The sequence below is a fragment of the Poecilia latipinna genome, unplaced genomic scaffold (genome assembly GCF_001443285.1).
Source record: "Poecilia latipinna isolate Pla-1442-1.1 unplaced genomic scaffold, P_latipinna-1.0 Scaffold7, whole genome shotgun sequence".
Taxonomy (NCBI): Eukaryota; Metazoa; Chordata; class Actinopteri; order Cyprinodontiformes; family Poeciliidae; genus Poecilia; species Poecilia latipinna.
Window position 1 is genome coordinate 34,874 of NW_015112623.1, and position 16,311 is coordinate 51,184.

General features: G+C 39.0%; 1 protein-coding gene across 5 annotated transcripts in view; it reads right to left on the reverse strand.

The window, feature by feature from the left end:
- Positions 1-16,311, reverse strand: part of tmem131 (transmembrane protein 131) — a 49,688-nt gene that overhangs the window by 19,760 nt on the left and 13,617 nt on the right. For all 5 annotated transcript variants that reach the window (XM_015019179.1, XM_015019031.1, XM_015019105.1 and 2 more), the window contains exons 4-17: positions 14,655-14,723; positions 12,584-12,704; positions 9,113-9,229; positions 8,917-9,039; positions 7,903-7,983; positions 7,669-7,819; positions 7,526-7,582; positions 6,846-6,907; positions 6,646-6,754; positions 6,080-6,188; positions 5,831-5,984; positions 5,584-5,754; positions 2,807-2,917; positions 2,310-2,444 (exon numbers count right to left, since the gene is read on the reverse strand). In XM_015019179.1, the coding sequence (XP_014874665.1) occupies positions 2,310-2,444; positions 2,807-2,917; positions 5,584-5,754; positions 5,831-5,984; positions 6,080-6,188; positions 6,646-6,754; positions 6,846-6,907; positions 7,526-7,582; positions 7,669-7,819; positions 7,903-7,983; positions 8,917-9,039; positions 9,113-9,229; positions 12,584-12,704; positions 14,655-14,723 (1,570 nt within the window). The remainder of the gene's footprint in view (positions 1-2,309; positions 2,445-2,806; positions 2,918-5,583; positions 5,755-5,830; positions 5,985-6,079; positions 6,189-6,645; positions 6,755-6,845; positions 6,908-7,525; positions 7,583-7,668; positions 7,820-7,902; positions 7,984-8,916; positions 9,040-9,112; positions 9,230-12,583; positions 12,705-14,654; positions 14,724-16,311) is intronic.

The following is a 16,311-nucleotide window of genomic DNA, read 5'->3' on the forward strand; positions in this document are numbered from 1 at the left end:
TTTTTTGGGAAAAAGGGGAGGAAAAAAAAACTTTTTAACGTTAAATTTTCCTTTTTTGTGAAAAAAAAAAAAAAAAAAAAAAAAAAAAAAAAAAAAATATATATATATATATATATATATATCACTTTAGTCAGCAGTAAAGACAGTAATGTTTGGTCATCTTAATCCTTTTTTACGAGTCACAACAGAGATACTTTCATTGTTTTTAATTGGATTAGCAACAGTGCCTTGCAAATGTATTGGCACCTCTGATCGTTCTGTCACCTTAAACCACAATCTCCATTATATTTAATTTAAATTTGACAAGCTAAATCAACAAAAAAAAGTAGTGCAAAATTGTGAAATGGACGGAAATGATGCATGGTTCATACATAAACGTGTATGTAATGTGAAAAGATATCATCACCGTCCATTAGTGCATTGTAATACTGTAGACTAATAACACTCTGAAGCATTTCTCAGAAGTAGTTTTCCGCTAGAACACAACCATGGCTACTTTTAGAAAACATGTAACTTTTTTTTTTAATTCAATTTATTGGTCTGAAAGCATTTATTTTCTCATCGTCCACAGGAACAAGTTGTACCTTTTGGTTAAAAACCCCTACTGGACCACATCCCAATAACACCACAGTTACTAGGAAAGCTAAACTATTTCTCAGCTAAAAGCTTATCTGTAGTTTTACTGATGCAGGAGATTAAAACTAAATGTAACTTCAGGTTTTTCTCAATTTGTTGCGTCAAAAAAAAATAAAAAATAAAGGAACTAAAGCAGTAAATATGTCTGGACTTATACCAAGAGTCATTACAGGTGAAATATTTTGACATCTTTTAATCTTGCATTCATTTTCAATCCTCTCACTCACTGGCATCTCAACACAAAACAGAAGCTGCTGTTGTAAACAGAGCTGTAGAAACCGCCGGCTTAAATAATGTTACATTCAAATCATTAAGAGGAAAAAAAAATCTATTCCAGTAAAGCAGCGCTTTGAGTTGTGTCAAATTCTTGCATAGCAGAAACTGCAGAGCTTACAGTAAGCAGTTTCAGTGGAAGTAAACTTCTGTAGCCACACGCTGTTCATCTCAAAAGGAAGCAGACCAACACCGCTATCAGATAAAGTGCTGTATCAGTCACAACAGCCTCACCACTGCAGCTCTGCAACACGCCAGCAAATGTGCATTTGTGTTTCAGCTCATTTACTTGTTTTGTTTTTTTTTACACTGTTTTCATACAGTTTTTATACTCTGTGAAATATTTCACATTGTGTGACATTGCAATCATGAAAAGTACAGCTCAAAAACATGTTAAAAATAAACTACAAACATGACTGAAACAGCGTGTGGGGGCTATTGTAGATAGAAAACAAAGGAGTAAATTTCCAAATAGTTCAAAGATTTTCTAGAAAAATCCTGGAAATTTACAAAAGTGGAAAACTTTCAACTATTGGGAATTTTCTGTTTCAAAAGTGGAAAGTGTTTGACTTTTGAAATTCAAAAATTTCAATGTTTTTTGAAGCTTCGATGTTTATTGTTTTATATTTTTAGAAAATTTCTGAGATTTATTTAAAAATTTCTGAGTTTTTTCTAGCAAATTTTCAACTTTTCGAAAATCAGACATTTTTAAGTTTTCTGTAGAAGATTTCTGAGATTAATCTAAAATTTTCCAAGTTTTTTTTTTTTCCGCATATGTTTGACTTTTGGAGCTAGGAAATTTGAGTTTTTCCTAGAAAATTTCTGAGATTAATCTCAAAAAGTTTTTTGACAGGAACCTGCTTCTTTTTTTCCCCTATCTAAAATGGCCCCAATATACCACCATGACATACAATCAGTGCTACAACTGAGTGATTTGTGTCACAACATAACCATGTGTTAGAATGTCCTAGTCAAAATAAAGGCATAAATCCAGTTGTAAAAATGTGGCAAGCCTTAAACACTGCTGTTTAATGCTGAAGCACACACCACACTTTTCATATTTTTTTTGCAAACAGATTTCTAAACCACGTGACATCCTCCTTCCACTTCTCAATTACTGCACTGCTTAGTGTTGCTCCATCACACACTCACGCTTGTGGTTGCAGTGCGTTGCAATGTCAAACTGCTGTTGCAAGGTCCTATAATTTGCATTGGCTTCTATTGTTTTTAGTCTCTGACGGATCAATAAAGCCTTATCTCAAAAAGCAAACAGAAGAGAAGAGGTCAAACTAAACAGATTCCAAAGAAAACACTGTGAAGGCATGAAAAGCTTCCAGAAGCTTATAGATGCATCGTTGGGGCAACTTTTGAGGTGGGGGGGCAGAAAAGGGGGAGCTCACCGTTTTGTGATGCGAGGCCGAGGCATTTTGCAGCTCCTGCAGGCGACTCAGGGCTGCTGTCGTGTTCCCCTTCTCGGTCTTCAGCAGCTCCATGGAGAGGCTGTCTCCTGTGACCAGCCAGGACTTTATCTCTAGCTGCAGGACAAGAATTCACAGAACCGTCTGAGTTTGGACGATGGACCCAGTCATTTGTTTCGCAGAACAATGCGTGACTGTACTCCATGTTCCTTGCAACTTATCACTGAATACAGCAGAAGTGGGGATGTTGGTACAAACGCTTGTGTTGCGACATGAACTGCACTGGACTGAGTATAGAAAAGCACAAGCAGGAATACCTAAAAGGCTTATGTAGACACGTCTTACACAACGGGACATTGGACAACGAACTTCAACACAAAAACCAAAGCGGGTGCCCAGGGAGGGAGGGGGATACCTGGTTGGAAAAACACCCGCAAAATGTCGCAATCATTATGTCAGCAGGTCACGTGACTGCTCACCTCGATGGGGTTGCTGTTGACGACCACGAATACGATGCTGCTGGTGTCGGTGGCGCTGCGGACGCCGAAGTCCAGGACGTTCTCCTTCACGCTGGGGGGCAAGATGAGGGGCTGTTGAAGAAAAAAAATAAATGAATTAAAATTCACAATTTCACATTTACATCACAACAGTTTTAAATATTGTATAAAAGTGTCACACTGTGAGGAGTATTATATGCTTGCTGGTAAAATCCTTGTTATGTGGTACAAACAGCGGAGATCAAAAAAATGTAACGTAAATATACACGGTTTCCCCCAGAAAACTTGCTAAGCCCAGTGGTCGGGGTGCCGAGGCGGTCCACCGTGTTTTTGTATTAAAAGATGTTAAGGTGACAGGAAATAATATCGTTATACGTTACGGGAAAACATCGCCAGTGAAACACTACTTAAACCCACAACTAGTCTTAAAAACAACAAATCAAATTATACAATTAAAATGAATATCAATTATTTGCACTTTTGTTTAATCCAAATTAAGTCAGCAGCTCCATCAGGCCCCCCAGGGCTTCAGGGGCCCCATAAATGCTAATATTTTAACACAGACAACAGATACATGAATGTAACACTTGTTTATTGAGATGATCAATGCTGCTAAATTTGATTAAATTTCAGCATACATAAATTGAAAGATTTTAAATTGCTTAACATTTAANTNTAAGATTTTAAGGAGCTGGCAAGTTTACTTTGTAAAAGTTCAAAGAACAATATTCATAGTTAGCTTGTTTTGTTACCCTAGCTACAATCTGATGCTGTGAGTTTAATCTTTAAGTTTGAGTTCTGTTTGTTCACAAATACAATTTAGTAAACTACAATTATAACTGATTGCTTTTTAGGTTGGCCAATTAAACTACTCCCCCTCTCTCAGATTAAATCCAACACATCTGTTAGAGGTGCTGATGTTTTTAGCAACAAAAGGGGCCCCTAAATCAAATTCTGCTCAAGGCCTCATACAACCTTGGACCAGCCCTGCACGATGAGGTAATCTGTTGCACTACACAGAGATGCACAACATACGGGAGATTTAATTCAATGCTGCTAATGTGGCTTTAGTAGCTCTTTCACTTCGTGTCTGTTGGGTTTTTAATAAGTGCCACAGAAACTATTTCGGTTGGTCGAGTCTATGGGACGAGTTTCTCAGATCTCCGTGCAGCCGCGCGCACTAACTCTGTCTGACTAAGTGGACAAAGCATTTGATACGGTTTGATGCATTGTGTAACCAGAAAAATAATACTAAAAATAATAATATAAATAATATAAAATCAGTGTGATGCGTTACAGACAGGAGAGTGCGAAAGCACACCGGCCACCCAGGAACACATAGATAAACTTTACCAGCGCAGGCAGGTAAAGCGCAGGCGGGCTCTGGGCAGCTTGTTGAGATGGAAAAGCCGCACAAAATTCTTTGTTCACAAATATAAATCATTCTCACCGCTCACTCAACGCACCTCTGAAAGCGCGACTACAAGTTATTCCTGCAGTTCATGTTGAGCTGTGCAACCAGAGCTAACCAGAGTGGTGTTTAAAGTCCTACCTTGATCAAAAACTCTGGAAAGAATCATAAATCCTCACAGGGGATTGATGTAAATATCCATACAGGTCAGCCTGTGTCCAGTTTGAGTGAAAGGAGACGTGTGGGATCCGCGCTGAGGTAAACTTAATTCAGCTAATGCAGTGCGCGAGGCAACACGCAGAGGTGCCAGCGGTGTGATTGGTCCGGCTTTATGCATAAACTACAAACCTATCTTCTATAACAATATCTTTTAGGAATAAATCTGCTCCGCCAATGAAGCGCTCAGAGCTTCTTACCTGTAATTTTAATTTAATTTCTTATTTAATAGAAACACAGCAAGAGCAAAATTCTGCTTTTTTGACAGCGAAATATCAACAAAGTTTTGCTAACATTTGTAATAGAAATGCAGATATTGTGTCCAAACCCGATTCAACCAAACTAATTAACATTAAAGGCCCAAACCAGAAGCAAACCCGACAAATTTTAATTACGATTTTACTGCTGTCATATTTAGATCATCATTTGAGGGAACTGAAAGGTCTCGTTTTTTTAGACTTAACATTCATTGTTTCTGGAATAAACTTCCTGTAAAACAACCTGAGTTCCTATAAAAACCTGTCTGTTTAGAGTTTCCTTTGATTAGTAGTAACTGGAACATTGATCAATATATATGACATTTGCTTGATGATGACATTTGACAAAAAGTAATGTTTATTTGGTTGTGTCACAATTAGATGCTATACGATGTTTTTATGGTGTAAAGCACTTTGAACTGCCTTGCTGCTGAAATGTGCTACACAAATAAACTTGACTTCATCTCCAGTATCAGCTCTTTTGCAGACTCTAGCAGGTTTTTCTTCCAGATTAAACCTGAACCCATATCCGCCTACCCATGGACTCTGACCAGCTGAACTCCAGCTGTAAAAGATTTCAAAAACAACGTAAACTTTTCCTTCCACTTCACACTTATACACTTAGCATGTCCTGGTCTGCCACGCAAATCTTAACAAAAGAGTCTTTGGTTATAACGTGACAAAACATAAAGCTTAAGAAACATGAAAACTTTAGGAAGATACTGTATGCACTATATGTGGGCTTGGCGTTTCTCCGATTTCCCCACAAACGCATCAATGTTTATTCAACACTTCTTAGATCCACCAGGTTTGGGTTACTTCATTTAATAAATCTAGAAACTCTGCTACTCTCTGCTTCTACGTCGTCTTCCTACCTCTAAGAAGCCTGTGTAAGCCCGGACGGGCAGGTGAAACTTGGACGCGTTTGTGATCAGCAAGATGTTGCTGTCTATGTGAATGGATGGTCGGACTGCCCGGAACAGAAGGGAGAAGATGTAGCGGGACTCGTGCGGCGGGATGAGGATGGGCGTGCTGAAGTTTTGCACCTGCGACAGAGAAGAGAGAAACTTGTGACAGTTTGTTCCTCGGCTCCCGGCGAACCGCAGCTCGGCTGGCACTCACTTTAAACATGATTTTGGCCTCATCGGGTAGAGACACGTTGTGTATCCGGATCGCGAAGCTGAAGGCGTTGGTGAGGAAAATCGCTCTGTCCACTGGGTCGACAGGGCTGTCTCTGATGTGGAACAACGTGGCCGTGTGGTCAAAGCCCAGGTAGCTACGGGAAAAACAAACAGGAAAAAAAGGGGAATAAGCTCTACTAACATTTTTTTTTTTTTAAAGTTCACTATGTTTCTTAAAGAAATAACTCACCCTTCTAGAACGTCTGCCTGGTATGGGATTTCAAGCTTGGAATAAGTCTTTTCTTTTGCTTTAACTGTTATTTTACCAGAAAACTGATATGGTCTTCTTGCTTTTGAGGCTGCAATAAAAACAAAGATAAACAGAGTGGATAAGCCTGCTGTGAGAAGATACCAGAAGAGGAAGTTGTGTAATAGCAAATAAAATTTTTTTAAAAATCTAACTCAGCCAGAGTTTGAATAAAATTGTCTAAAAGGACCAAAAGCTCTCTGGAAATACCATTTTCAAAATGGTGCCTTTGTAAATATTGCATTTTTTGAAGTGGATATGGAAAGAAAAAATAAAAAATTTTAACACAAGGAACCACACCCAGATGCATTTTTGATCACTTTTCAGGAAACTGACATCATGCTCTACTTCCTGAAGTGGTCAGTGAAACTGGTGCATGCAGACGGTGAGAGAAATCATGAGCCCTCACACAATCGGTCATGCATGCAATTTCATTTCCCTTCGCCCCAGTAGCCTTTCAAAAACAAGCTCATTTCCGCCTTTGAAAGCCAACCAAAACGCCCACTCACCATCGAAACAAATGGTTGCAACTTTAGTATATCTGTTCTCTCCGGCTTTGAGCGTCACTGCTTTAAAATCTACGGTGACGGCTTCGTTTGATGGTGTTGTGCGAACACTCTGAGGAGAAGAAGAAACAACAACAGAAAACCTGTCACTTACTGCAAGTCTTCAAGGAGAGGGATTTTACGGGAGCGATGGGAATACCCACTGTGATAGGAACGTCTTTTGTTCCTGAATTTAAAAGATGGAGGTTCAGGAGTTTTGGACGATCTTTGAAACGAGAGACGGTTTGGGAAAGAAAGCAGACAATCAGATGGGGATTCTGTTTTAACTAGAGATGCACCAATCCTGATATTAATATTGGCATCGGTACCGATATTGAAAATAATTCTAGATCGAGTATCAGTGATGTGCCTGATCCATCAGGGCGAATCTATTCGGTCTAATTCTATGCTTTGTGCTCTGAACGACGTCATGCTTTATTATTTAATTTACATCATATTTAGAACCATTTGAAAGGTTTGTTGCCGTTTATTTTTTGCATGTTTGACGAAGGTATTTATGTTACACTGGCTGTTCTACTCCTAATTGCACTGACTGAACAAATTAAATTTGTTTTTACATGTTTGACCAAGCTTGTGAAGCAGTTGGGTGTATTTAAATGTGCTGTACTGGTGCAGAGTTATTAAATAAATGTATAATTCAATACAATTATGTCTGCAGTTTAAAAAAAGAAGAAACCTTTTGAATCAGTTCAGCTGTTTTTCTGTATCGGATCGCTGTCGGCTGATTTTAACCTCAGATATCGGTATCGGAAGTGAAAAATGTGGATCGGTGCATCCCTACTTATGACAATTGCAAAAAGCGTTTTCCTGTAACTCTACATACCTTGTGATCGAAGCGTACCAAAGTCAAGCATTTCTGTGGAGGAGTAAATACCGGGAGCTGCGAATAGTGATTAAAGTGAAAGAGTTACGGTGATGCAGGAGGGGGATGGACGACTTCTGGATTAAAAAGATTTAGAAGCGGACCTGACGTGACCTCCACCTCAACTGGGAGGATGATGAACTGGTCCTCATTTGGAGCGTTGGTTTTGATCCTGATGAAAGCCGTGTGGTTGTCCGCGTCTCTCGAAGAGAAGCTGGCTCTCATCACCCCCTTCGTCTCGAAAGGAGGAATCTCCTGGAAGGTGGAGGAGGTTGGTGCCGATGAGATAAAAAGTTGATAAAAAAAATGTTAAAGTTGCATCCAGAAGAGGGACTCACCCAAAGCTTTCCGGTGCCTCCTTGTTGGCCAGTGGGAAGCTCTAAGTGCAGATCTCCTCCGCTTGAGTACATCTCCACCACCTGAACAAAGCACGGCAACGTAACAAACTGATCCAGAAAGAGGGTGCAGATTCACTATGTGAGGAAGAATTTGGACCTTTAAAACTTTTCACATTTTGTCACGCCACAAGCACAAAACCTTAAGTTATTTTATTGGAATTTTTACCCAAAGAAAAGCACATTGTGCGTATTTGTGGCGCTGGAGAAAAAGTGCAGATGATTTTCATTACTCTTTACAAATGAAAATGCAATCGCTGTGTTTCCATTACAAATGTACGCAAAACTTTGTTGACATTCCGCTAACGTAGAAAAACCCCCCCAAAACATTCGTAATTTCAGTGTTTCCATTAAATAAGAAACGCAATTAAAATGAAACTTGAATAAGTTTGACCACGTGATAAGTCATTAAAAAACATGCCGCACCGTCATTCTCCTAGCATTAATGGTCCACAACAGGGAAATTCAGCTGTGTTTTTATTTTATTTTAAAAGGATCAATCAAAATGTCAATGTTCCTCTTAGGCCTCTAATGAGCCATCATTTGATCCAGGTGCGTTAAACCAGGGAGAGACCTAAAACATGCAGGATGCCGGCCCTACAGGACCGACATTGGGCACCACTGGACTATATCAGGACTGCCCAAGTCCAGTCCATCCTTTTAGGCGCTGCCCTTCTCCAACTCGGCTCAATCAAATGACTCAGCAACTTTTAGCTCTGCAGAGGCCTGATAACAAGCAATCAATTGGTTGACTGGACTTGGGCACCTCTGGTCTATGATTAGATTGATTTGAGTACAAATATAAAACGACTTAAACATCAAATTGCTTGAGTTATTTTATGTAAGAGATCAAAATAACTTTGGTTTATAGATCAAATGATCACATTGAGGTTTGTGGGTGTAAAGTGACACAATGTGAAAAAGCTCAAAGCGTTTGAATGAGTCTCTTTAAATTACCTGCAGCGGTTCACTGTATGGGTTGTGAATGTTTATTAGAGGGGAGAAGCTGCTGTTCACAGGGACCCGGGCCCCAATGAAGGGCCGCAGCCTGTAGGGGTTCGGGACGCCAACCCCGAAAACCTGAAGGAGACGGAGAGGCAGGATTAGTGGCGTAGTAAAAACTAACCTTAGTGAGAGGTTGTTCTGTTTGTACCTGGTATGTAAACACTCCATGATGTGACGTATTAATAAATAAAGTGTTTTCTACATTTCCAACAACTCGACCAAGAAACACGACATCAAAAGATGTGTTCCCTCCTGGTGGAATTATCTGCAGGAAGAACAGAAGAACAGGAGGATATACGTTAAAAAAACAAGGAAAAAAAATCATCCTTTATGCATCAGATGAAATAATAACCCACAAAATCATAACATCAGGCAACACAATATTCACTATGAAAACGGTTGGTGCTGTAAAAGCTTTACAGCTACATGCTAACTTTAGCGTGCTGGTGGTGGCCGTGGTTTCAGCTGGTGATTGTGGGTTTCTGCTGCAGATTTCCCAGAAAAGATGCCATTTACAAAGTCTGCTCTCACATTGACATCATGCTTAGGTTTGATGGTGTTAAGATACGGTGCACCGAATCCATCTTAAAGGAGACATCTGGTTCTGGAGTGTGCAGACAGCAGCATGTTTTTTTTTTGTTTTTTTTTTTTTACCCTTTTTCCTCAATTTTCATCTTGCAAATATTAAGGAAAAAAACATGAAATTTTTTTTCAAAATTAGCCTTATTTAAGAAGTACATTTTATCAACAGAGCAGATTATTTGAAAGTGTACAAATTTTGTTTCAAAAAACAACAAACAATGCTCCTAGTAACTAACATTACCAAGAAAAAGCAACTGAATGGTAACAAAATAGAATCTTAAATATTTTGTTAGTTTTAGAGAATAAGCAAATCAGGCACATCAGATCCACCGATGATCATTTGCGGTCTGATGCGACACACGCAACCAGATCATGTGATCCCAGCCGCACAGGTGTGAGAATGATGATATGCAAATATAAAACCAGACTAGCGCAATGTCGACAGCATACCTGCTATTATTATTTTAATAATAAAAAAAATAATAATTTAATGGTCATTAGTTTTACTAAACACTGTAGTAAAACTTTATAAAGCTGCAATTATAATTCTATGATTACAAACTAACATTTATAGGAGGAGGTCTGGAGCCCCTGGTCTGCATTTTTAACTAAAAATGATAAATAACTAACTAATGTTTCTACATTCTAGTAGTTTTTTTTCATGGAATAATTACACTGAACCTCTATAATAGAACGCCACTAAAAGTCCCAGGTATGTTCTTTACATTTCTGTCGTTCAGTTGAAAACTAAGCTTTTTTTTTTTTTTTTTTTAAAAAAAAAACAGTTATATCAACAACTTCCAAGAATATGTATCCACTCTCTTTTTTCTGAAAAGCTTTTCAAGTTTGAATTTGTTTTAAAGTCTAAAAATAGAAACAAAAATGCGGTTTCCTGTGGGAAATGTTTATCAAAGACGAAAGTTTTCTCGTTCTCTTCTTCGACACTTCCTTGGACATTTGTGGCTCTAAAGGGGTTTTATTCAGCTGGACTCGGGGCAGGAACGTTTCTTTATCTCGTTAAGGTTGCAGAGCGCTGACCTGGACAACTAGACATTCACAACTTTCACCTGAAACGCTTAAGCCAGCACTGTAAAACCTGAACTGTGAAACCCTTGCTGTTTAACACAACCTCTACTTTGTGACCAAGGAAGAAGAAAATACTTCATTCAAGAACTGTTTTAACTCACTTTGTTTGACGAAATGATGTAAATAATGTACGATGTTAAGTATCTGCTTTGACAAACTGGTAATTTACAAAAATGTTCTCACTTCTCCACTGTTAGAAAATGTGGTAAAGAGTGTAATCTGATTGGATTGGAGGTCACAAGCTCTCATCTGGATCAAAATAAACGGTGCGAAGGTGAAATAAACCGTTTTTGATCATCATGCAATAAAAACCTGCATGTGCTCCTAATCTGTGCCGTCATCAACTTGTGACATAACCTCTGCCAAACCCCCCACCCCCCAACCCCCCAAAGGGGAAAAAAAAACAGCAGCAGGAAGGAAACGGCCAGCATGCGAGCGTTTCTGAGCCGCCACAGACTGCTACAGAGCCAAAGAGTATTTTAGATGAAACGCTCTGCTTGGTATGTCAGTATTTTAAGAAAAAAACTACATGGGAGGCAAGCAGCAAACCACTGAAAACCGAACCAGCTTCACTCTCTCTCTCTGTCTTGAAACCCTCAAAAACATCCAGCCACACATGTCTTCCAGTTTTATTGGCGACTAAACTGCAACAAATAAAACAATTACAGGGAAGAAGTCACTGAAGATAAAAAGAAAACAAAGACTCAAAGTGAAGGCAAAAAAGTCAGTCATTTCCCTTCATCGAGAACAAACGTCCAGAAATGTAAAAGTTTTCCTTCCTACTACAGATTTCCACAAATGCCACTTTAGTATATTTTATATCTCAGTGTTATCTCAGTGTGGAAGTGTGTAGTTGCTGATGCTGCCAATACAAAAAAGGCAAAGCAATAAAGACAAAAATAAGACGTGAAGTCACTGTTCTGCTGCAGCAGCAGCAGCGGATACGCAACATTTTACCAGGCAGGAATCTAAATTGTGATTATTTTCCTGCAGATGACAGTGAGGGGATTGGAAATGTTGTAAACGTTGACCTGCTGTTGGAGTGTGGACTTCATGTTTCTGGATTTCTAGTTTCTATTGAACCAATTCGCACTGATCTGTTGACAAAGATAGAGAAAAGATGTCTCCTCTCGTTTCATAACAGTGACACAATAAAATGACAAATTGCTTTAGAACTTCAATGATTCACAGAGTATTGCTATGAGCTAAGCTTTAAAGCTTGAACCATGAGTCACTTGCTTCTGCTTTTTTTCTTCCTCCCTTTATTCAATCACTCATTGTGTGTGAAACAGCTCGTCACCCTGCCTTCATTTACAGCTCAGGACAGAGGTGTCCAAGCTGTTGCCTCACCAAAAACCTACACAAAAGGGAAAACAAACAAAAAAACGGGGAAAGAAAAAAAATTACTTTTTTCCCCAGATTTCTGACTTTAATCTTCTGAGACTTTTTTTAATCTACCAAACAATAAATAAAGTTCAAATACTTTAGCTAAATGAGTAAAACAGTGATTTTTTTTTTTTTGTTGAAAAGCAAATAGCCAGGTTGAAAGCAGATCTGGGTGCATCGAAGCCAATTTGAATTATCAGAGATGCAGGCTGCACAGAATCAGTCCAGGGGCCACAAATGGCCCTTAAGGACTACAATTCCCATAGATGAGCACACATGACCTATATCAGCATTTCTCACATTTCTCTGTGTCTACACACATTATGTTCACTAGTTTACAGCAAACAAAGTAGTGAAAACAAAACAATTCACAGAAATTAAACGCTTCATCAAGTTGGGTGCAACACAGCTTTTGAACTGCAGGCATTCAGTAACAGTGTGATCATCAGACAACATGACAGAAGATGAACAGAGATGATTTTCCTCCCCTTAGCAGATAACTCATTTCTTTATCAGATTCACAACAGCAAAAAAAAAAATTATTAAAAAAGTGGTGACTACTTACCCTATTCTGAAAAAAGGAGGCATGGAAATGTGCTGTTGTTGCTGATATAGATATCAAACTAATTTCTTCTGAGCTAGGATTATGTAAATAAACTTTCTCCATTTTTGGCATTCCAACCGGCCTGTGAAGAAAGACGAGAAGGTTTGTTAAGTGCAGGTTTTCAAAATCACCACTGTGGAGAAGAACAAAGCTCAGACGGAAAAGAACTGGAACCTGACTGCAGATTCCTCCCTGGTTTCTACAAAGTTTTAACCTATCAGTGCTGATTTCAACCAGTTCTCTTCACATAAGTAAGCACTGGGAATGTTGTTAGAGAGAGCAGTCAATTATTATTAACAAAATAGGGTCTCACTAACATGTTAATGCAAAGACAAAATGATTAGCATCTTTCAGAAACTAGTGCGCCTGAATAAACGCTAGAAAACAGTTAGAAAATAAAGTTTTGGTCTTTTTCCACACAGTCACAACTTTTACAACTCAGATTATTTCTGTCCACAAAGTGTGGAAATTCTCAACCATGGTACTCCAACTGAGATTTTTATTTTATTTACTTTTACATTTTTTAGTTTTAGCTCAGCCTGAAAGTCACCCAAATTGTGCTAATGTCTTTTTTTCTCATTGCATCCTTTGCTAAAAAAATAAAAGTAAAATAATAATGAATAACTGTGAAAAACAAAACTCTAAAATAGTGTCCGCATGTTTGAACTTTAAGAGGTCTTTTGTGTTCACTACTTAAAGTAAAATAAGAGACACAACCGTCCTGTGGAGACAGGATTCGACACCACTGAGTTACTACCTCCAAATTGTTAAAACACCGTTCACAGCACACCATAGACACTTTTGATTTACAACCCGTCAGGCAGCCAGCGGCTGATATGAAAATGGCACAGTATGAAAATCAAGTGCAGCTCTTGTGGTGTTTTAATCACTTTCCCTCCCACAGAAATCAGACAAGGACATTTTCAGCTTCAGCAGAAATCCGACCAAGCACAGAACATCATTATGGGAGGTAAATGGACAAACGTCGAGGATCTTTCCATCCTTCACTCTTGGGCCTTGATGAAAACTTTCAGACCTGATAAGTGGACTGTATGAGTGAAAACAAACCTGAGTTTTTCCAAGCGAGTTCCCCAAATCCTCAACATTTGGGGAACTCAAATGTTAAAAACATCAGTGTTTTTTAAATAAAAAAAATAAAAAACACTGATGTTTACATCAGGATGACTCCACAATCAGACAGGCAGGTGGCCTAGTGAGTAGTTGAAGCTATGCATTGGCTGTGGAGTTGACTTGTTGTTTTCTTCTGGGCCATCCAGAGATCAACAAGATAAAAGGGTCTAGATCATCTTAACAGCAAAGCAAACATGATTTCACTGGAAATGTTAGAGAACTATTGTTGATTTCAAATTAAGCCTTTAAAATGTTTTTAATATCACCTTGAATTAAATCAAGGCAGAAAAAATTATAAAGGATGGTTGGGAGATGCTGCTGTATTGTAACAAAGCATAGCAAAAACTGACATTTCTGGGGTCTGTTTGTGGCTGTTAGCAAGTTTGTGTTTCTCACGTCGCCTGCGGCTCTCTGAAGTCTTTACCCTCCTTAGAGCCGAGCCTGAATGTTTTGTTTTTTGCACAGAATGCGCCTAGCCTTGTATGGTTCGTCAACAGAAGTGAGCCAGTGGCAAAAACAAACAATGTCCAGCCAAAAGGTGATAAAATTGCACATATGCATGACAGGGGAGGGGAAAAAGCTAACTATCTAGCTAGCAAGGATATATTAGCAGCTACTTTTGCCAGACAGAAAAGTCCCACGAGAAACAAAACTTACATATGCGAGATTAAATGTTTCCACCAGGTAAAATTTAAGACCTGAAGAAAGTATTTAAGGCCAACTTCAATTTTTTCCAATACATTTAAAGACATTTTAATACCTTAATTTTAGGTGCATGAATTTTAAGGACGCACAGACACCCTGCATGAATGAAAACAAACCTGACAAACAGGAAGCAAAACTATGCTTCCTATTAAACTAACAGGTTTAATATTTCAGAGAGATAAAAAAAAATACTCACTGTTCATGAAAGTCTAGCATTGGAGGTTCAAATCGTATAGGTCGGCAATTCCCTCGGTGCGGGGACGTGCTGCAAGAGACGGGAAAGTGTGACAGCAGCAAGAGCAGGCAAGCAACAGCAATATCCATGCTTTGGGTTAGAGAGACTAGATGACTAACTCCTGGTTTTTGCTTTTATTAGGACGTAAATAAAATAATGGATCCCTTCCCATCCGCAGTGAGCCATTTCTATGTCCAAAGTCTTCATGAAACTTGGAAAAAGACGCACACAAAAAAAGAAAAGAAGCGGGATGGGCACGAAAGAAGGAGCTTTCAGTCTCTCTTTCAGGTTGTGGTGCTTCTCTAGACAGAATTTCTTTGCGGCTGTAAAACTCACAGAACTTGTCCAGCAACAGGTGTATCTAAACAATAGACACAGAGGCGGCTCCCCCCGAGGGAGGGGAGGAGTACACAACAGAAACGTGAAACATGAGCCTTTATGTAAATCTCATGCAAAAGGAAGTTCAGAGATGGCAGACGTGGCAGTCAGCTGAGTGTCGGCTCATTTAGCAGGGGATGAACATCACGTGTTTATCTTGCCACATATATGACTAATTCATCTGTGACTAAGATTCCCCATCTGAGGCAAATATTTAATCTAACTGTGCTCCCCTAATTATACCGTCTCACATTGTTCTAACAAAAGGAACACGCCCAGTTTATATAACTCGCATAATTGCGTTAACACTGCCTTGGAGTCGGACAATTTGCTGGAGATCCGTTTCACCTTCTTTTACTACCGAGCCTCTGCTCACAGGAGCAGACAAAAGCCGGAGCGCAGCGCTCCAATAGCCGGGATATTCCGAGGCGGGATGGGTTTACGTCCCCGGGGAGACAGAATGTGCCAAGATTCAATGTTCCTGCAGGATGAACCGTCACCTAGAGCCTGTCCCCGCTTTGTGCTGCTAATATAACAACTGCTGACAAGATTTTTGGAGTAAAGAAAAAAAAAAGAAAAAAAAATAGCTTGCAGTGGCTACATTTTTCTCAGCGCTTCAGAGCTGAGAGAGCAGAGGCTCTTCCTCTATGACCTGCAGCGCCTTGCAAAAGTATTCATACGCCCTGACCAGATTGGCCAGATTTACAAGGATTTGGGCCCCTGGGCTGGAGCCAGTTTTGGTGACAGAACCTCCAAGGAAAGATTCTTTTGCTAATGCAAATACAGTAGTGCTATGCATCAGCAGGTTTGAACTGATGCAGGTTTATCACATCCATTAGCCAGTAACACCAAGTTGTTCCCTTTATCATTTTCAAATACTTGAATATTGTTTATAATCATAAAAAAAAATCCAAAATATTAATGCAATCCAATGTAATTTGAATGCAGGAATTTTATATAAAGTACAATATTTACAAAACATGCATTCATTCAAGAAAATGAAAAAAAAATCTTCACAGTAAAACCAAAAATCGTTCTGAAGTCTGATCCATCTCTTGACAACCAACAAACTTGGTTTCTAGTAAAAAAAAACATTAGTGAAACTAGAACAGTTACGGAGTAAAGCTTCTTCAAACAAGACGGAGGCTCGTATGTCTTTTACTGAACATTTCTGTTCAGTTTTTATTGAAGAGAAAAACAGCAACAGCTGTTCGTAACCTAGCAACCAAAATTCAACAAA